The sequence below is a fragment of the Macaca thibetana genome, chromosome 6 (assembly GCF_024542745.1).
Source record: "Macaca thibetana thibetana isolate TM-01 chromosome 6, ASM2454274v1, whole genome shotgun sequence".
Lineage (NCBI taxonomy): Eukaryota > Metazoa > Chordata > Mammalia > Primates > Cercopithecidae > Macaca > Macaca thibetana.
The window spans coordinates 82,755,902-82,776,279 of record NC_065583.1 but is presented as its reverse complement, the minus strand read 5'-3'; the positions used below and the strand labels follow the sequence as shown (position 1 = coordinate 82,776,279).

At 40.4% G+C, this 20,378-nt stretch overlaps 1 protein-coding gene across 2 annotated transcripts in view; it reads left to right on the top strand.

Moving 5' to 3' along the window:
- The window catches only part of RGMB (repulsive guidance molecule BMP co-receptor b), a 40,006-nt gene extending 19,979 nt beyond the window's left edge, over positions 1–20,027 (top strand). For both annotated transcript variants that reach the window (XM_050794402.1, XM_050794401.1), the window contains exon 5: positions 5,540–20,027. In XM_050794402.1, coding sequence (XP_050650359.1) covers positions 5,540–6,208 — 669 coding nt within the window. In that variant the 3' untranslated portion in view covers positions 6,209–20,027. The remainder of the gene's footprint in view (positions 1–5,539) is intronic.
- Positions 20,028–20,378: the final 351 nt, after the last annotated feature.

The following is a 20,378-nucleotide window of genomic DNA, read 5'->3' as shown; positions in this document are numbered from 1 at the left end:
CCCTTTCATTCTCTTTTTAGCCACTGAGCTTGATGCTGCTTCTCTAGACCACCCTAGCTGCCTTCAGCTCTGGGTGTCCTTCCCCTCTGGTTTGGTTTCTTCGTTCTCTATCTGCTGCCAAGTACCCCTTCTGAAGCCAAGGCAGCCCCTGTTTCTGCATGTATTTATTACCTAGGGCAACACTGAAGAATAAGTTTGGTCCATTCCATTTCTCTGGATCCTGTAAGTGCTCCAAGCTCTGTGGAAAGAGACGTGAGGATAGAGAAACTGATACCTCTTTTGAAGGTAGCCCATTTCTTAGTCTCATTCAAGCCCTAAAAGGAGTCCACAGTATGAGTTTTAATCTGCTACTCACCTCGTAAACACAGGTACTGTCTTACGGTTAGTATCTTGTCCTAGTCCAATAAAATTGTTTAACAAAATGTATTTTTGTGGATCTTAAGTTCAGCTTCCGGTAGATACTTGTTTTATAAGATATTTGATACATTGGCTGAGTGGTGATAGTAAAATTACATCCCAGTTCATTGAGTTCATAGCTTCCTAACAGTTTTTTTCATAATTTTTAAAGGAAATTATCAATGACTCAAATATTTTCTAGTCCAGTATTTTTTAATTAAACATGGCATATATAAAAACTCTCCTGAATTTTGCAAGAAATTGTTCAGAGTTATTCTAAATCAATACACCTCTTTTTCCCCCTCGAGGGAGAGACAGAGTTCTCCCCAGTTGTTATGTAACCAGGGGACAATTGCCACCCTTCCTGGACAGAGTTCTTCTGCTCTGGCCAAGATCCACACTTCAAAATTACCCTGGCGGGTAGGGAAGAATGGGACCAGGGAAGACACTCGAAGGTGCTTTCAAAGGCCTCTACTTCCTTTAGGTGCTTCAGAGCATCCTAGTCTCTGACTTCTTAACATTTAGAAAAATCGACCCTTGGAAGTAAAATTTGGGTTTCTTAGGAATGGAGAGAGAGTATGTGTATTTTTTTTTTCCTTTGAAGTATGTGCTTTTGTTGGAATGGTTTCTTTTTTGTTCACTGGGGAAGACTGATTGTAGAGGCTGCATGCTGTTACCATGTGTTAAGAGTAAAAGGGGCTGTGAGCACCATGTTCTTATTCTCCCTTAGAGTCTTCTATTTTTCAACCTATCATTGCACCCAGAGGATATGGCAAAGTAGACACATCAGCTAATTATATGAAATACAATTTATTGACTTCTTTGACACAGCAGAATTTTAACCAGGTGCATATCAAAATTATGTTTCCATGTGTTTCAAGCTAGTTTCTGTGACTACTTCAGTTTAGTTTACTGACCAAGCTAGAGCCCAGAGATGAGAGCTCCTAAAGTCTGGTTCTCATATTTGAGGATTCCAGAAAAGTCCTACACTCACAGTGCCAAATGGCCTGATTAAACACAGATAAATGTTTCTTCCAAAATACGTTATGCACAAATAGTCAAGGTGCACAGCCATTTGAGAAGTCTGCTATTTTAAAACCTGTTTGTGGCATTTTGCAAGGCTGCTGTGCCTTGGATAGATATCTCTCTATCTCTTGGCGAGGCAGTCCCTGTGTATTTCCCTCCTTGTTGGCTACCTCATTTTCATTTTATATATATATTTTTTTCTCCTGGTGGAAAGGAGAGGCAGGTGCCTCTTAGAATTATTTCACAGCAAACCTTCGTAAGTTCTTGTTGCCTGTTTCACGTAGAAAGGTTGATTTGTAGCTGCTGTCTTTCTCTTCCTAATAAACCTTGTGGGCGGTGAAGATCTAGGAGAGTGAAACATTAAAAATGAATGAAGAGAACTGGAGTAGTTGGTCTAAGGTGGGGGTTGAGAGGGGCCGGGTGGAGGAGGTTTAACAAAAGGCATTGATGTTTTAAATGCACAGAAATGCCATCTATCAATAATAAATGGTGTGGCATAGAACAGATGTGCCAAATTGAGTTATGACGGCATATAGATTAGTTCATAGAGGGGAAAAGTAAGTAGCATAGATAGCGTTTTTAAATTATCTTTGTGTGAGCTTTTGAAATACAATTTTGAATATTCAATTTTTATTTTCTAGTGGCTGCTAGCTGGAAATATTAAAAGTTTGGTGTTTTTTAAAATTCCAATTAAATTTTTTGTGCATGTTTCTAAAGTAAGAGTTAAGAATGAATAAATTTTGCTTTTCTGAAGAGGAAGACAGTCTGAAAAGGAATTTCTTGCCCTTCATTGGCTGAGTGCTTGCCTTTTGAAAGCTCATGTTGTAATTGTTATGAGGAATGAAATTGCATTATAAAACTTAAGTCATGTGAAACTATTACCCAGTGTTTTCTAAATTTACATTGATTGTATCTCTAGGTACCTGTTCAGTGCATATTTAAACTATAAGGGACTACTCAGGAAACCCACTCATGCTTTACAATCAATTCATCACCCTCAGCATTTTGATTCGAGGAATAATTCTACACATATGCTCTGTGTACAAATTACCTTGCTCAGTAGGGAAACGAGAAATATCCACTTGTCTCCGAGCAAATCACTACTAGTAAATTGGAAAGACAAATCTGTTAGGTTAACTAGAATATTTTGTAGGTGTAGATACTAGAGCAGAAGACAAGTTTTGAGCTGCTAGATAGGTAGGAGTTATGGTTAATGTCACTGGCATAGCAGAGGACAATAATGTGGGAGGTGTTTGAAACGAATCCTGAGTTCCTGAGTTGGAATTGTTGTGCTTAATGAAAAAAACAGTCATGGTGAGACGAATGGAACCATTCCATTCATCTCAATATGGACCCTTGCTTGCTTTTTGGAAACTTGTTTGGAATCAGTTACCTTTGCTTTGTTGGCCCAACACAAGTAAATCCTCTTTGTTTTTCCTAAGGTGAACAAAAAAGTAGTTCTTGCACATAATATCAAGTTGGTTTAAATTTTAGGTTAGACTAGAGAGACCAATTAGCCGTTGTTGAAGAGGTTAATCGTTGAGTGGATGTTACAGGTGAAAATGATCAGAGTGATTATATAAAAAGTCTATTACTCTTATTTTAGCCATCTGTATTGTTAACGTTCAGTTTTTTCAGGTGTAAGATTTTCTTGAATCAATCTTTTCATCTCCAAGGGATCCCAGCATGCCTTAAAAAAAAACACTTGTCAACTGATTTTAGAGCCACCGAATAAAGCTATTTTATGGCCCCGTTAGATATCCAGCTGCAAACCCCCACTCACTCTGAAAAGACCTATGGATGGATGCACAACAAATTTCCTGAAATCATCTCTGATGCACCTCCTTTGGGTTGTTAAGAAGGTGTTGAAATGTGAGAAGGCTGGTAGTGAAATCAAGTTGTGGCTCAGGGTAATTAGGAAGGGAGAAAACCCAGCATTTTCATAGTACATTGTCTGGCTTTTAGTTGCAGCTGCAAACAACGGATATGAATTTAACCAGTTGCTACAGTGCAGCTGGTTCAGATCTGGCTTTATAACTGGCTGAAGTAAAATGAAATGGCTGGAAAATTCCAGTCAAGTAACACCAGTGGGAACATGTGGAATTAAATAGTGTGAGCAAATGCTGGCCGACTTAGAGAAAAACTTCAGACATAAACTTGAGGGTGGTGGTGAGGACTTCAGGGGGGCCATTTTCTGGTCTTTTTCACAAGGGTCTATTGTTTTGATTAGTTTCCTTGCAGGGGGTAGGTTTCCTCCATCCAGGGTAATTCATAGGGTGTTTGGCCTGTCTACCTTCATCCTGACTGAAATCACCTGATAGTTTTTGTTTTTTCAAGAAGGAAGAGAGAACCCTGTTGCCTCAGTTACTAGCAATGATACAAATCTCAAAATGTGGTCTTTTTTCTTTGAAATAGGTTCTCCTTGTTGTGTGACACAGCAGCCCCTGTCTCTTCATAGTTACCTTCCCTCCACCACCTGTACCAGAGATGTTGGATATGTTGGAGGTGAAGGTGTGCAAGGTTTTTAAATAACCGTTCTAATTAAAGGATTCTGCAGGAAAGAACATGGGTTTACAAAAGAGAGGCTTTTGTATTATTAGTAATTTTTTTTATTTGATGAATTTATGTGCTTAGTTTGGAGAATTGAGAGTTGGCTGGGAAAAGATTTCTGAGGAGTTAAGGGACTCTGGTGCTGTTTGGGAAAACATTTGCTGTAACTAGGTTTAGGGTATTCAGTCTCTGCCAGTGCTTAGGAGCTATATTTGCCAGGTGATTTCCCTGTCACAGGGATTAGCCAGTGATGTGAAACATTTGATGAAGGGACTAATAGAAATCTTTCCTGGGGTACATGAGTCGTGGCTGTTACTGGGGTGCCCCCTCCTCAGCTCTTTCTCTTTGTATTTCTAATGAGTAAGTTTGTAGTGGTGAGTCATGGGATATGGTTTTTTAGTTCTATGAAGAATCTTTGTAGGAAGCAAAGTTCTGTTAGGTATATTGGTTTTTTTTTGTTTTTTTTGTTTGTTTGTTTGTTCTTTTTTGAGACGGAGTCTCGCTCTGTTACCCAGGCTGGACTGCAGTGGCCGGATCTCAGTTCACTGCAACCTCCGCCTCCCGGGTTTACACCATTCTCCTGCCTCAGCCTCCCGAGTAGCTGGGACTACAGGCGCTCGCCACCTCACCCGGCTAGATTTTTGTATTTTTTAGTAGAGACGGGGTTTCACCGTGTTAGCCAGGATGGTCTCGATCTCCTGACCTCGTGATCCGCCCGTCTCGGCCTCCCAAAGTGCTGGGATTACAGGCTTGAGCCACCGCGCCCGGCCATGGTATATTGTTAATTAAGCCCCTTAAAGTTTCTGCGTCACAACTTAGAAACGAACCTTGTTCTTTTCTCAGAACTATGCCATGACTCATCCACTGTGGAAGGAGACAAGATATAAATCATCAATAAAAATTGCCCATAATCTGGCCTGGCACAGTGGCTCATGCCTGTAATCCCAGCACTCTGGGAGATGATGGTGGGAGGATCACTTGAGGCCAGGAGTTCAAGATCAGCCTGGGCAACATAGCGAGGAACCCCCGACCTCTGCCGCCTCCCTCCCCCCGTCCAGCCCCCCACCAACCCCATCACTTTGAAGTTTTTTAAATCAGCCAGGCATGGTGGCATATGCCCTTAGTCCTGTGGACTCAGGAGGCTGAGGTGGGAATGCCCTTTGAGCCCAGGAGTTGAATGTTGCAGTGAGCTATGAATATGCCACCGCACTGTAGCCTGGGCAAGAGAGTGGACCCCATCACTTAAAACAAAAACAAAAAGAAAGGAAGCCTATATTCTGATAGCAACACCGCTCGCTCACGCTCTTTCTCTTAGGAAAGTAAAAAAGTTTTGTCTTGATGTACGTTGTCTGGATTTATGTTAAATTTTAATTCTAAATATATGGGACTTTAAAAAATGTTTTCTGCAAGTGATACCCATTTTTGAGGTACAAGCAGTTGGGTCCATTTTGGAGATACTGCCTTAAGCCATTCAACTTCAAAATGGATGGGAGCTCTTGCTACAGAGTGTTACCCCATTCTGCTTCCCTCCCATTCTGTTAAACCTTGTACATGCTCCTTCCCACAGATCACTATTATCTTCAAAGCCCACCATGAGTGTACAGATCAGAAAGTCTACCAAGCTGTGACAGATGACCTACCAGCTGCCTTTGTGGATGGCACCACCAGTGGTGGGGACGGCGATGCCAAGAGCCTGCGTATTGTGGAGAGGGAGAGTGGCCACTATGTGGAGATGCACGCCCTCTATATAGGGACCACAGTGTTTGTACGGCAAGTGGGTCGCTACCTGACCCTTGCCATCCGTATGCCTGAAGACCTGGCCATGTCTTACGAGGAGAGCCAGGACCTGCAGCTGTGCATGAATGGCTGCCCCGTGAGTGAACGCATCGATGATGGGCAGGGCCAGGTGTCTGCCATCCTGGGACACAGCCTGCCTCGCACCTCCTTGGTGCAGGCCTGGCCTGGCTACACACTGGAGACTGCCAACACTCAATGCCATGAGAAGATGCCAGTGAAGGACATCTATTTCCAGTCCTGTGTCTTCGACCTGCTCACCACTGGTGATGCCAACTTTACCGCCGCAGCCCACAGTGCCTTGGAGGACGTGGAGGCCCTGCACCCGAGGAAGGAACGCTGGCACATTTTCCCCAGCAGTGGCAATGGTACTCCCCGTGGAGGCAGTGAATTGTCTGTCAGTCTAGGACTCACATGCTTGATCCTTATCGTGTTTTTGTAGGGGTTGTCTTTTGTTTTGGTTTTTTATTTTTTGTCTATAACAAAATTTTAAAATATGTATTGTCATAATATATTGAGTAAAAGAGTATATATGTATATACCATGTATATGACAGGACGTTTGTCCTGGGACACCCACCAGATTGTACATATTGTGTTTGGCTGTTTTCACATATGTTGGATGTAGTGTTCTTTGATTGTATCAATTTTGTTTTGCAGTTTTGTGAAATGTTTTATAATGTCCCTGCCCAGGGACCTGTTAGAAAGCACTTTATTTTTTATATATTAAATATTTATGTGTGTGCTTGGTTAATATGTGTAGTACATATACACAGACACCCATACGCAGCGTTTCCTTTGAAGTGACCAGTTGTTTGTAGCTATTCTTGGCTATACCCTCCTGCCCTTTCCCATTGCTACTGATTTGCCACGGTGTGCAGCTTTTACTCGCCACCTTCCGGTGGAGCTGCCTTGTTCCTTTGAACTATGCCCTCACCCTTCTGCCCTCACTTGATTTGAAAGGATCGTTAACTCTCCCTTACAGGTGCTTTGACTCTTAAACACTGATCTTCAGAAGCTCTCTTCCGGTCTAACAGCTGTTACTTTTTCAGAACGGAGGGTATTACTGGTATTCTGATTACTCTCAATTCTAATTGTTATATATTTGAGCCCATACAGTGTATTAGGTTGAACCACAGAAACTGTTGTTCTTGTAGGTCAAAAGGGTGTAGTGATGGCAGTTTTCGTAGATAAGTACCAGGCATCTTGCTAGACCTCAGAAACTCCCAGACTTTTTCTCATCCCATGCCTCTTTTTAAATGGTCAGTTTTTCCTCTGACTCTTCTGTGTTAAAACATGAAACTATACATTTAGTAATTATCATGCCTTGCTCTTTTTTTAATCTGTATGACTGGCGCAAGCCCCTGATCTTAACCTTTTCTTGGCTGTCAAACCCAGAAACACACAGCTCTCCCTGTCTCCACCTCCAGTAAGCCCTCCTCAACCTCACCTTACGAATCCAAAGAACTGGGTTCTTTCTCTAATGTAGAGGCCCAGATCCCATCACAAAGTTTTTCATTCTTCCTTGTCCACCATGATCTTCATCACAGTCTTTGATGTGTCTGCATGCAAAGTGGAACAGAGTGGGGCAGCAATGACAGAAAAGCTTCCTTGGCCTGACTCAGTGTGTGGCCACTTCGGCACTGCTTAATCCAGATATTCTTGTTAACTAAGCATTGTGCTGCTTTCCAGGTGGTCTCTGAAGTCAGGTACTCTCCCTCTTCACACCTGTAATTGAATATGATTTAGTTGCTCATTGTAACTTGGAGAAATTTCTATAAAGTATGATCTCTCCTTGCCTTTTCCATTCCATTGTTGGCACCCCCTTGGAAAAGGAAAAGAACAGCAAAAGGCAGGAACAGTAATCTGAGAAAGTTAACTCCAGGATAGGTAGATTTCTATTGTTATATCTAGATGGAAATCTTTGGTTCCAACAAGAAGTGATACAGTTTGTGCTTTAATAATTTATTGATAAGTTTACCTAAACAGAAATAAAAGGTATGAACTTTAAATACGGTAGTAGTTTATGCCAAGATTATGCTTAGTTTTAGGTCTCCAGGTAGTTACTTTTGCCATGTCCTATTGATCAGTGACACTGCCAGAGGCCCAGACTGGCAGGAAAAAGAGGACGTCGTTTTGTAAAGTTTTATTTCTTAGTGAACTGATGTGCCATCCAGTCACAGAGTGGAGTTGTGAATTCATGTAGAGATGGCAAACCTCTACCTTGTGTTTATAGGAATAATCTTGGGCAGTTTGGGAAAATAAGGAAGGCATCTGTTTCTTATAGAGATTCAACTGTAGAGAGTTGAAACGTAAACCCACCTTTCTTTTACAGAAGCTGGACTAGGGACTGACTGACCATCAGCTCTGAACTGTGGCTTTTTTTGTTCACCTGTGGAGCCATGTACCAAATTCAGAAGCTATTGTTGATAATTTGTTTTATAATTGAGTAGTACAAGTGAGGAAAAATACAGAGGATACTTTAACCACTATTTTTGTGCAAATAATACGAAAGTGAAGTAAAAGCAATAGAAGAAATTTCTATAGGATCTGGGTTTAGAGTGTATATGATTAATAAATATACCTTTGCTATTTACAGGGAAAATTACAAAACCACCCTTACTGATAGTTGGGAAATGAAGATTGGGTTATTTTGCCATATGTAGCTGGAAGTGACACTTCAAAGCACCCTGCATCACTAGTAATAGTGTATTTTGCTATTCTCCCCTTATAATCGGTGTCCCTGTAAAACAGTCCCCACAGATTACAAATAGATGTACTTCTCTACATAAGGGCCAGGTTTATTTTCTCCTGAGATTTCTAGAAAAAAAATGCTGCTTGCACATGTTGGTTCTTGAAACCTTAGCTAGAAGAGTTTCAGGTCATGCCAACATGTGGATAGGCTGTAGCTGTTCAGAGGTCTCCCGGGGGAGCTTAAACCGGGGGAAACACTGGTTTTCACAGATGCTTCACATGGCTGTCTTTAAAAGACTCAAAACTTGTTGTCCTCTTTGTTATGCTTGGAACCCCCCCCCCCACAGTGTGTCGAGTCTTTGCAAAGAAACCTTTAGATGTGGTTCATAGATATATGAATACGTATCTGTGTAAAACAGTGAGTGTGCAGTGTGTAAATACTTTAAATTATTACGCTAGAAAAATAAAGTTACATACCATGCTGTGGAATGTCTGTTCTGTGATTATAGGGACACCTGCTGGAAGAACTGAGAACTGCAGAAGAAAGGGAGTCGTGGGAGGGTGGGATTGTATAAAATCCCTAAAGGTTGCTGATAAGTCATACCACCTGCCCACAAATTCACTGATTTTCAAAACTATAGCACTACTGTCATTTTTTTCTTTTAAAATTTTAAGCAGTTACAAATCAGTATCTGTAAGACTTGTCCACTAGTATTGTCCCAAAGTTCTGTCTTTAGTAACAACTTTGGTCCCTTGAAGACGTGCAGCCTGCACTCTAGTTCTTTTTAAGGCAATATGAACTGTAACAACTTCCTCCTGGTGGGGAGGATTTGGGAGGGCAGTATTTTCTGGCTTTGAAAACAAAGTCTCACTTCTTGGGCTTTAAAAAGAGACATCAAGAGATCATAAGTTGGTCTTTGTTCAAGAAACATACTAAAGAGTAGAAAAGTTAGGAAAATAAACGAAAGGCACAGGAAAGCAGTGTTACTTGTATTAGGTAGAATACTAAATGGATCAAATTCTGATTGGGGTAAACATACATCATTTCTTCTTTCTTTTCTTTTTTTCTTCTTTTTGTTTTTGGAGACGGGGTCTCACTCTGTCACCCAGGCCGGAGTGCAGTGGTGCAATCTCAGCTCACTGCAGTCTCGACTTCCTGGGTTCAAGTGATGCCCCCAAGTAGCTGGGACTACAGGTGCCCAGCTAATTTGTGTGTTTTTTGTAGAGACTGAAGACAGGGTTTCACCATGTTGCCCAGGCTGGTCTTAAACTCCTGGACTCAAGCAATCTGCCCGCTTCAGCCTCCCAAAGTGCTGGGATTACAGGCATGAGCCACCACACCTGGCCATAATCATTCCTTAAAGAAATAAGCTTAATCATTGCAGTTGGTTATTTACATGCAGTAGTTCAGAGCAAAAAAAAAAAAAATCATGTCAGCTGAACAACATAAAATAGGAATGAAGTGACATAGTCACTGAGTACCCAGTGATGTTTCTGTGCTGAGTGAATGCAAATAATCTATAGCACAATGACATGTGCTATAGACTATTTGACTTGTATGCTTAAAAGTCAAAAATAATTCTTTATCATTCTCTCTTCATTCCCAGAACTCCAGCTCTTTGGGAATGAAACTTCAACTCCAAAATCCCAACAGTGACACAACCCTAAGAGTCCTATTATCTGATTTATTTTTTGTCTTATTTTTAATTTTGTAGCATTGGCAGCATTCTATTGTCTGGGGTTAGCCGGAATAACACAGTATTGGATTGCTGCTGTCCTTTCTGAGCAAAGATACCTTGCTGCAGATTTTCTCCCTGTTCTATTTGTATGTGAACCAATGTCTCCTCCACAGAGAAAGTAATCGGGATGTTCAAGGAGCAGTTCAAAGTTCTTTATTATTTCACTACCTAACTCATCATATTGTTTCTTTCTGCTTCTATCCCTTTTCTGTATGTCTTCCAAATGGACAAGTTACATGCAAACAATTGTTATTATTTAGATGGTATTTTCCTTTAAATTTACTGCTCTTTGGCTGGGCACAGTGGCTCACGCCTATAAACCCAGCACTTTGGAAGGTTGAGGCGGGCAGATCCCTTGAGGTCAGGAGTTTGAGACCAGTCTGGCCAACATGGTGAAACTACCATCTCTACTAAAAATACAAAAATTAGCTAGGTGCGGCGGCGCACACGTGTAATCCCAGCTACACGGGAGGCTGAGGTAGGAGAATCGCTTGAACCCAGGAGGCAGAGGTTGCGGTGAGCTGAGATCATGCTACTGCACTCTAGCCTGGGTGACAGACCGAGACTTAAAAAAAAAAAAAAAATTCTGCTCTTCTTCCCCCAAGTACCTCTAATAAGCATGCCATTTGATATTATCAACTAAATAATATAATATGCTGTCCTTTGTACCCAAAAGGTTATGTCATGGCTCCCTGCCAGTGAAATATGTGCTTGGGGTGGTGATGTGTTTGTGTCTCACCTCCCTTAAGATCATGCTACAGATTTACAAGAAGACTGGGGCGTCCAGCACCCAGCAGGATACGCTAACATTCTACAAAGCCAGAATGGCTGCCCTCAGCCTCCTTGGAATGATATTAAAGCAACTGAGTAAACTGGTCCTGCCAACTGCAATGTAATAAAGTAGGTCTATCAAACTTCAGCAGGAAGAAAGCAACAGGGCAATATTTTCTAACTGAGTTCTTCATGGGTAATATTTCTCTGACCCATTTTTTATTTCAGTAATGAAAACTCCAACTCCAGAAAGAAAAAAAAAAAAAAAAGCATTCTGCTACCAGATTGAGTATACGAGACCTAGCCACAGATGAATTAACCAAGTAGGAATTGCACCTGCCATAGATGACATTTTCAGAACATTATCTCAATCAATAATGTAACACTACCAAGGGAAATGGTGCTATTTGATAACCCAGAGGGTTTCCAAAGCCTTCTAACAGGAAGCAGTAAGGTGGGATTCACTGAAGGGGGAGATGGAGAGGGACAATAAATTTATTTTCTAGTGAGCCCTTCTTTTGTGCTGCTAAATAGCGATGCCATTAATGCAGGGTTGGTCATCAGCACAGTGAGGACTGTGAGTAGAGCTATTGATTGGCTCACCCTAAGTGCAAGGGAAAGATTCTCGGCCTGAGTCAGCTCATGAATGTCCATCTTCCTTCTTGGAAAGGAAAAGGAAAAAGGAGTGAAACAATTTGGGGCAGCCTGCAATACACGATCCTTAGCATCCCGTCACATTGGAAACCTGGATGACATCTGGAGGTTAGGAAAGTATACCTGGGGAGCTGGGAGGAAGGGTGGCAATAGGACAGGAAGCGTTCACAAAGCAAAATGACAAATGTGGAATGCATTCTGGTTACATTTTGAGCCGCAGGCCATTATGAAGGGTTCATTTGTGCATGGTCATTTATTTTATATATTCTGCCTTGAGGCAGCATACCATAGTGGTCAATATTATGGGCTGTAGAGTAGACAGTTTTGAGTTTAAATCTACCTACTTTACTAGTTATGTGGCCTTAGATGTGCCAAGCTCTACTTAAGCTTCAGTTTCCTCATGTTTACAATAAGAATTCTAAAAGAAATTCATACCTCCAACATTCATTATGAGGTTCAATTTGTTGCATTTTAAAGTTTTTAGCATAGGACCTGATACAAACCTAGTGCTCAACCTACCTTACTCAGAAATGGACCTAAGATGGATAGTTAGTTGTATTTTCACCTTTGGGAACTGGCAAACCTATGAGCTATTCCTAGAATGAAATTTGCATGTATGCCCCTGTGAACATCCAAGAATTTAGGACGCGGCCACAGTTCTGCATAGTTTATTCACATCTATGAGGGAGATGTGCTGTGCACATGGTTCCTTGGAAGAGTGCATGAGACCAAATGCAAAACCTGTGCATATCAGGTGCTTCCTACTGGATCCCTCACTGCAGCCACCCCGGAAATCCAGCAAACATTCTTTAAAGCACCTACTAAAAAAATAACCCTGACTTGTGAGTAACCATTTGCCCTGGACATAACTTCAGGAATTAGGGATAAACTGGGGACAGAAAGAACTCTGAGGAAAAGCTGCTAATGGAGAAATTCTTGCTAGTGATTGCTGGTCATGTATTATACAGCTTGGCAAATCGCAGTCCCAGTGTAGAGAGCACCTAACTTTGGGAAAGGACACTCTGAAATGTTTTGATAGATGGGGTTGTATATAAGTGGTGTGGAAACTGGGCTTCCAGGGCTCACATCATCACCATAACTCTTATCCACAGATCCCTTCTCGTCGTTCAGCCCAGGCCATGATAGCATTCTTACCTTCTCAGAATTGCTTGAAATAGACAATGAAGAAAAGAAAGAGAATAGGCTGTCTGCCATGAAGGCTGACAGATTTAAATTGGCCCAATTGAGCAATGCCCTTCTCTCTGATCTTAAAATGGTTTTCAAATGTGAGAGGTGAGAGGAGCTGTGAGAAATTTTACACAGGTGCTCAATAAAAAGGCAACATGGGAAAAAATAATGAAAAGATGTCCAAAAAAAAACTATAAAAATGACAGAAATGGGAAAGAGAACGTGGAGCAAGTGACAGAGAAGGGTGGAAGAGAGATGATTAAGAAAGTTGTATACAGTTAATAGAAACACTGATTACAGGCAATGCTTGAGGTGTTTATGGAGAAGAGCAGTGACAGGGAGCAACCATGTATTCTTTCATATCATGACTTTTAAAATTTATTTTATTATGTATTTATTTTATTTCTTTTTTTTGAGACAAGAGTCTCACTCTGTTGCCAGGCTGGAGTGCAGTGGCTCCATCTCGGTTCACTGCACTCTCCACCTCCCAAGTTCAAGTGATTCTTCTGCGGCAGCCTCCTGAGTAGCTGGGATTACAGGCGCCCGCCACCACACCTGGCTCATTTTGTATTTTTAGTACAGACTGGGTTTCATCATGTTGGCCAGGATGGTCTCAATCTCCTGACCTCATAATCCGCCCCCCTCAGCCTCCCAAAGTGCTGGGATTATAGGCATGAACCACCACGCCGACTTTAAAATTTATTATAGATCCCTCAAGCATTAGAGAGCATAACTGGCCAAGACTGGTTTTGTCAACAAAATCGAATTTGGACTATCTCCAGCATGAAGGGAGAAAGGAGGGATTTATTTTATGGTCACAGAGGTACCTTGTGGAACCCAAGGGCAGGAATGGAGCCTGGGAAGCTGTTAGGATCTCATCTTCTGACTCTAAAGTCACTTTCTCCTCTCCCTCTCAGCAAGCTGACTTCTCTGCCTCGCAGGTACTCATGGTGGAACGTGGCCACCTCACAGAGTTATAGTTTTATCCACCTACAGAGAGTTCACAGCCTCAGCGGAGAATCCCTTTGGCTCAGCTTAGGTCAGGTAAGATAGCATAATACAAAAAGAGCAGCGGGCATCTCCCTCATTTCACCACAGGCCTCCGTGAATTTTTGGCACTCTGGGGCTCTAAGGCATTGGTGGTGTGGCCCAGCAGGAGAAGGCAAAGCACCAGCGCCCAGCAGTGCTGGGCAGCAACATCCAGGACAAATAGTCTAAGCTCCTTAGGAAAAGCAGCAGCCCAGCTGGGCACAGCAGGAGAAACACAGGCACACTCAGAGGAAGAGGTACAGGGCAGAGGCACCACCCAGTTAGCAAGACTTACCCAAAAGCCCATGCAATTCAGCCCTGCAGCACTCACACCTAGGTATCTGAGTGGAATCTATAGGAGGCAGATGTGGCAAGAATCTTGGAAAGTTGTGCTGTTAATGCTAATATCACTGTATTTCTTTACGTTTGAGGGTGTTACGTAGATATAAAGCTCCTGCCAAATTACCTAGTACATCAATGGTGCTTAATAAAGGTAGGTATTCTTGTTATCAGTACTGAGATTTAGGTAGTTTGGTTTTCTAATCCCAGTCTCTCACCTGAATTCCAGACATGTATTTCCAACTGCCTGCATATCACTTCCACACTAATGTCTCATAAAGATCTCAAATGTAACAAATCTAAAGCCAAACACTTGATTCCTGTCACCTACACACAAACACCCTCTGCTCAACCCACAGCCTCCTCCTGTCTCTAACAATGGCACCACCCTTCACCAGGGCTCAGGCTTAAATAGTAGCTCAGAGAATCGGCCATGTCTCTTTTCGTCTCACACCATACATTAAATTCACCAGAAAACTCTGTTACACATATTCCAAATCTGACCATTCGAAAGGTCTCCCTGCTGACTCTTTCTCCCGCCCATGCCTCCATGGACTCTAACCTGGACGATAGCAAGACACTCTTCACGAGCCTTCCTGCCTCCACACTTGCTCCTCTGTGGGCTCCAACTCGCCATGTGGCAACCAGATAGAACCTACAAAACATAAGTAGAATCACTCCCTGCTCAGAACTCCGCCCTGGATTTCATCACATTTAGAATAAAATTCAAAACCCATAGACAAACACAAACAGATGGACTTTCTACAAACTATTGACTTGTACTCTTCAAAAAGAGCAGTGTCATAAAAAACAAAGTAAAGCTGAGGATCTGTTCCAGACTAAAGGAGACTAAAGAGACATGGTGGTTAGATGCAGTCTGTGTAGGATTCTGGACTGGACCCCGATGAGGGGGAAAAATGGTTCTTAAAGGACATTATTGGGACAATGGATAAAATTTGAATATGAACTCTGTCTTAGATTATAGTGTTATACAATGTTAAATTTTTATGAATTATGAAAGAGAATATCCTTGTTCTTAGAGACATACACTGAAATATCTTGAAGTAAAAGGTCTGCAGATTATTCTCAAATAATTCAGCAGATAATGGTAGTGTGTATGTGTATATAATATACATAGCTAGATAAATAGTCTGAATGTGGCAGAAATTTAATAATTAGTTAATTTAGGTGACGCATACACAAAAGTTAATTGTACCATTTTTACAAGTTTTCTGCAAGTTCAATTTTTTTTTCCAAAAAAGTTAAAAACAATCCTTAGCCCATGCTGGCTGACATGGTCTGTATTTTCAGCCCACCCCCTTCTTCTCACTTTAACCACATCCATCTTTGCTTCTTCTAGGACAGGTATGCTTCTGCCTCAGGGCTTCTCATCCACTCTCTTTCTGCCTTAGATATTTGCAGGCATAAAGCCCTTCTCTTTATTCAGGCTCTGAGAGGCCCATCATGACCATTCTATCTAATGATACCCCCTCCCTCTCTACTCCTGCACCCTCCTTTGTTTTCCTTCACTATCTTACTACAGTCCTTGTTTATGTGTTCACTGTTTGTCTCCCACGTTAGGATGTAAAGTCCATAAGGCAGATAATTTTTCCTATTTATTGTTTTGTGCCCAGAGAAGACAGTTTTGCCCCTATGAATAAATATAGGAAGGGAGGAAGGAAGGAAGGGAGGGAGGGAGGGATTCAACTTGGTAATGCTTCAAGAGTAGAAGTAAAACTGAAACTAGAAGAAACAAAAAATGAAGGCGTCAAGAGTGAGCTGACAGATGTGATTTTATAATCAGAAAGGCTTTAAGCTTATGGTAACCCCTTTTTCTGATACTTGCCTATTAGCGATATCAGTAATGGAGGCTGTATGGAAGGGAGGGAGTTGGTTCTAGAACTAGACTGATCCTGTATCCAGTGCAGGGGAAGCAAAGGGATCTAATTTCTGTTGATCACCTCCTATGTCCAGACACAATGCAGGCACCTTGCAAACTCTATGAGATTTGAGGAAACTGAGGAAAGTGGTTGAGTAATTAGACGGTGATCACCAATCAGTGAGGGGTGGAGCTTACATTAGAATTTAGACTCCTTGGGATCTAAAACTTATGCTCCCCATATGAAGCCATGATCCTGCCCAATAATGTCTTACTGTTGCTATAAGGTTTACATTGAATTATATAGTACCTACTTGAAAGAAAATACTAACAAAGTCTGAACAAATAGCCCTATTAAGGTAACCCCCTTTTATGAATAAATAAACACTAAAAATGGCCATTTTAATTGTTTGCTAACAGGGCATCAAAAATATTTGAGAATACTGTCATTAAAATGTAAATGTTTCTCCTGTAATCTTACTTATCAAACACTTGTTTAATTATTATAAAAATGAATTTTTCCCCTAGTCCATAGCAAATGCAAAAATGAATTGTATTATTGTTGTTTAAATCAATGGGGTCAATAAATCAGGCTAAAGAATCTTTAGCCTGTTTTGTGTGTAAACATCTGTATAAACACATATGCATATGTATAATGTTGATAAAACCTTATGTAAGCTTCAGCATTACTAATCACTTCATAAAAATGTGCTAAAACTTGTCCACTCATCAGAACCACATTCTTTGGCAATCAGAGGATAGTATGATGAATTCAGTTTATAAAATAACTCTCTGCAATAGAATAGAGATTTTAGTGAGGAGAAAAATTGGACTGAATGTAGCATAGAAGGGAAGAGTCATTCATTTAACAAATGTTTATTGAACACCTACTAAGTACAAGCCACTCTGTTAAAAACTGGAAATTCCACACTAAATAGGCTCATTTTCTTACCTGGAAGAACTTGTGGTCTAGCAAAAAGGAATATTATGTTCAACCTTCGGTGCTCAACTTTGAAATAAGATGTTTTAAAATGGACTAGTATGGTTTTAATATACCAACTATAATTTATTTCTATAATGCCTATCCATAATTTCAATAAAGTATAGTAATTTCTCTCATGATGTGTGCACTGACTGGGCTCAGCTGGGTGGTTCTTCCTTGGGATCTCTCATGAAGTGGTGGTTAGAGGTCACCTGAGGGAAGCAGTGATCTAAAGTTTCAGTTGGGCTGGACATCCAAGGTAGCCCACTCAAATGGTTTCAGTAGACTTTCAGTCTACTGAAACTTGTAATTTGCATTCATTTAGAAACAGGTTCAAGCATCTTATTTGCCCATCATTAGAAAGAAGATCACTTTTAAAGTCTCAAATTTTTCCCTAGTGCTTCATATAAAAAAGAACTATAATCATTTTCACAATAACTAACATAAATTAACTTTGGGAAATTGTTATCAATTCTTCATATTTGAATAGGTAGGCTCGGAAAACCCCCAAAGACTCTCCCTATACTTAAAAATTTGTAACTCACCATGTGGTTTAGTATTCTCAAAAAGATAAGTAAGGAAATAAAAAATTCCAGATGGCAACACGAGAGCACCCAGATCTATAAAGCAAACATTAGGTCTAAAGAGAAATATAGACTCCAATCAATAATAGATGGGGATTTCAACACCCCACTCTTGGCACTGGACAGATTTATCTAGATCTAAAACCAACAAAGAAACATCAAATTTAAACTGTAGCATGGACCAAATGTACCTAACAGAGATTTATAGAACATTGCAATCAACAGCTGGAGATAATACACATTTTTCTCATCAGCACATGGAACATTCTCCAAGATAGACCATATGTTAAGATACAAAACAAGTCTAAACAAAATTCAAAAAACATAAATCATAACAAGTATCTTACCTAACCACAGTGGAATAAAACTAGAAACTAGTAGCAAGAGAAACATTTAAAACTATACAAATGGGCCAGATGTAGTGGTTCATGCCTATAATCCCAGCATTTGGGGAACCCAAGGCCAGAGGATCAGTTGAGGCCAGGAGTTCGAGACCAGCCTGGGCAAATATAGCAAGATCCCGTCTCTACAAACAATTTCAAAAATTAGCTAGGCATGGTGGCACATGCCTGTACTCCCATTTACTCAGGAGGCTGAGGCAAGAGGATTGCTTCAGCTATGATCACACTACTGCACTTCAGCCTGGGCAAGAGTAAGACTTTGTCTCTCAAATAAAAACACAAAAAGAAAACTAAACAAAAAATACTATACAAATACATCAAAATTCAACAACATGCTCCTGAATGGCCAGGCATGGTGGCTCACACCTCTAATCCCAGCACTTTGGGAGGCCAAGGCAGGCGGATCCCCTGAGGTTGGGAGTGCGAGACCAGCCTGACCAACATGGAGAAACCCCATCCCTACTAAAAATACAAAATTAGCCGGGTGTGGTGGCACATGCCTATAATTCCAGCTACTCAAGAGGCTGAGGCAGGAGAATCGCTTGAACCCAGGAGGCAGAGGTTGTAGTGAGCCAAGATCATGCCACTGCACTCCAGCCTGGGCAACAAGAATGAAACTCCATCTCAAAAAAAAAAAAAAATCAGTAACATATCTATACACAAATAGTGAACTAACTAAAAAAAAAGTCAAGAAGGCAATCCTATTTACAAATGCTACAAAGAAAATACGATGATTAGGAATAAATTTAACAACAATAAAAACAAAAACACAACAACAACAAAGGAATGAGTTTAACCCAGGAGGTGAAAGATCTCTACAAGGAAAACATACAACACTGATGAAGGAAATTGAATCTTTAGCCTATTTTGTGTGTAAACATCTGTATAAACACATATGCATATGTTGATAAAACCTTATGTAAGCTTCATCATTAGTAATCACTTCATAAAAATGTGAAGTGTCATAAAAATGTGAAGTGTCATAAAAATGTGAATGTCAAAAAAAATGAAAAGACATTTGCATCCATGCTCATGGATTGAAAGAATTAGTATTGTAAAAATGACCATACTACCAAAAGCAATCTACAGATTCAATGCAATTATTATCAAAACTACCAATGATATTCTTCACAGAAATAGGAAAAAACTTAAAATTTGTAGGGAACCACAAAAAAAAAAAAAAAATCCTAAGCAAAAAGAACAAAGCTGCAGACATCACACTACCAGATTTCAAAACATACTACAAAGCTGTAGTAACAAAACCAGCATGGTGCTGTCATAAAAACAGATACATAGACCAATGGAACAGAATAGTGAACTCAGAAATTAATCTGCACATATACAGCCAAATGATTTTTGACAAAGTCACCCAGAATACTCATAGGGTAAAGGACAATCTCTTCAATAAACGGTACTGGGAAAACTAGATATCCATGTGCAGAAGAATGAAACTACCTGTCATCTGTTTAAAAAATCAACTCAAGTGGATTTAAGACCTAAATGTAAGATCCAAAACTACAAAACTACTGGAAGAAAACAGGGGAAATCCTTCAGGACATTGGTCTGGAAAAATATTTTATGTATAAGACCTCAAAAGCATAAGCAACATAAGCAAAAATAAACAAATGAGAAAGGGAATTAACATCCAGAGTATACAAGGAACTCAAACATCTCAATAGCCCAAAAAAAAAAAAAAAAGAAAAAAAATCTGATTAAAAACTTGGCAAATGATCTGAACAGACATTTCTCAAAAGAAGGCATACAGTCACTAAACATATGAAGAAGGGCTTGACATCACTAATCATCAGAAGAATGCAAATCAAACTGTAATAGTGTATTATCTCACCAGAGTTAGCATGGCTATGATCAAAAAGACAGAAAATAACATGGTGGCAAGGATGTGGAACAAAGGGAACTCTTATACACTGTTTTGAGAAAGTAAACTAGTGCAGCCACTATGGAGAACAGTGTGAATGTTCAAAAAAAAAAAAAACAACAACAACTACAAATAGAGCTACCACATAATTCAGCAATACCATTATGGGCATTTATCCAGAGGAAAATAAATCAGTATATCAGAGACCTCTGCACCCCCATGTTTAATTGCAGCACTATTCATAATAGCCAAGATATGGAGTGAACCTATTGAAATCAACCTAGTTGTACAACACCAGATGCTTGGTTAAAGAAAATATGGTATACATACACAGTGGAATACCATTCAGCCATAAAAAATAATGAAATGCTGTCATTCACAGCAACATGAATAGAACTGGAGGATATTGTGTTAAGTGAAATGAACCAAGAACAGAAAGTTAAACTCCACATGTTCTCATTCTTATGTGGAATCTAA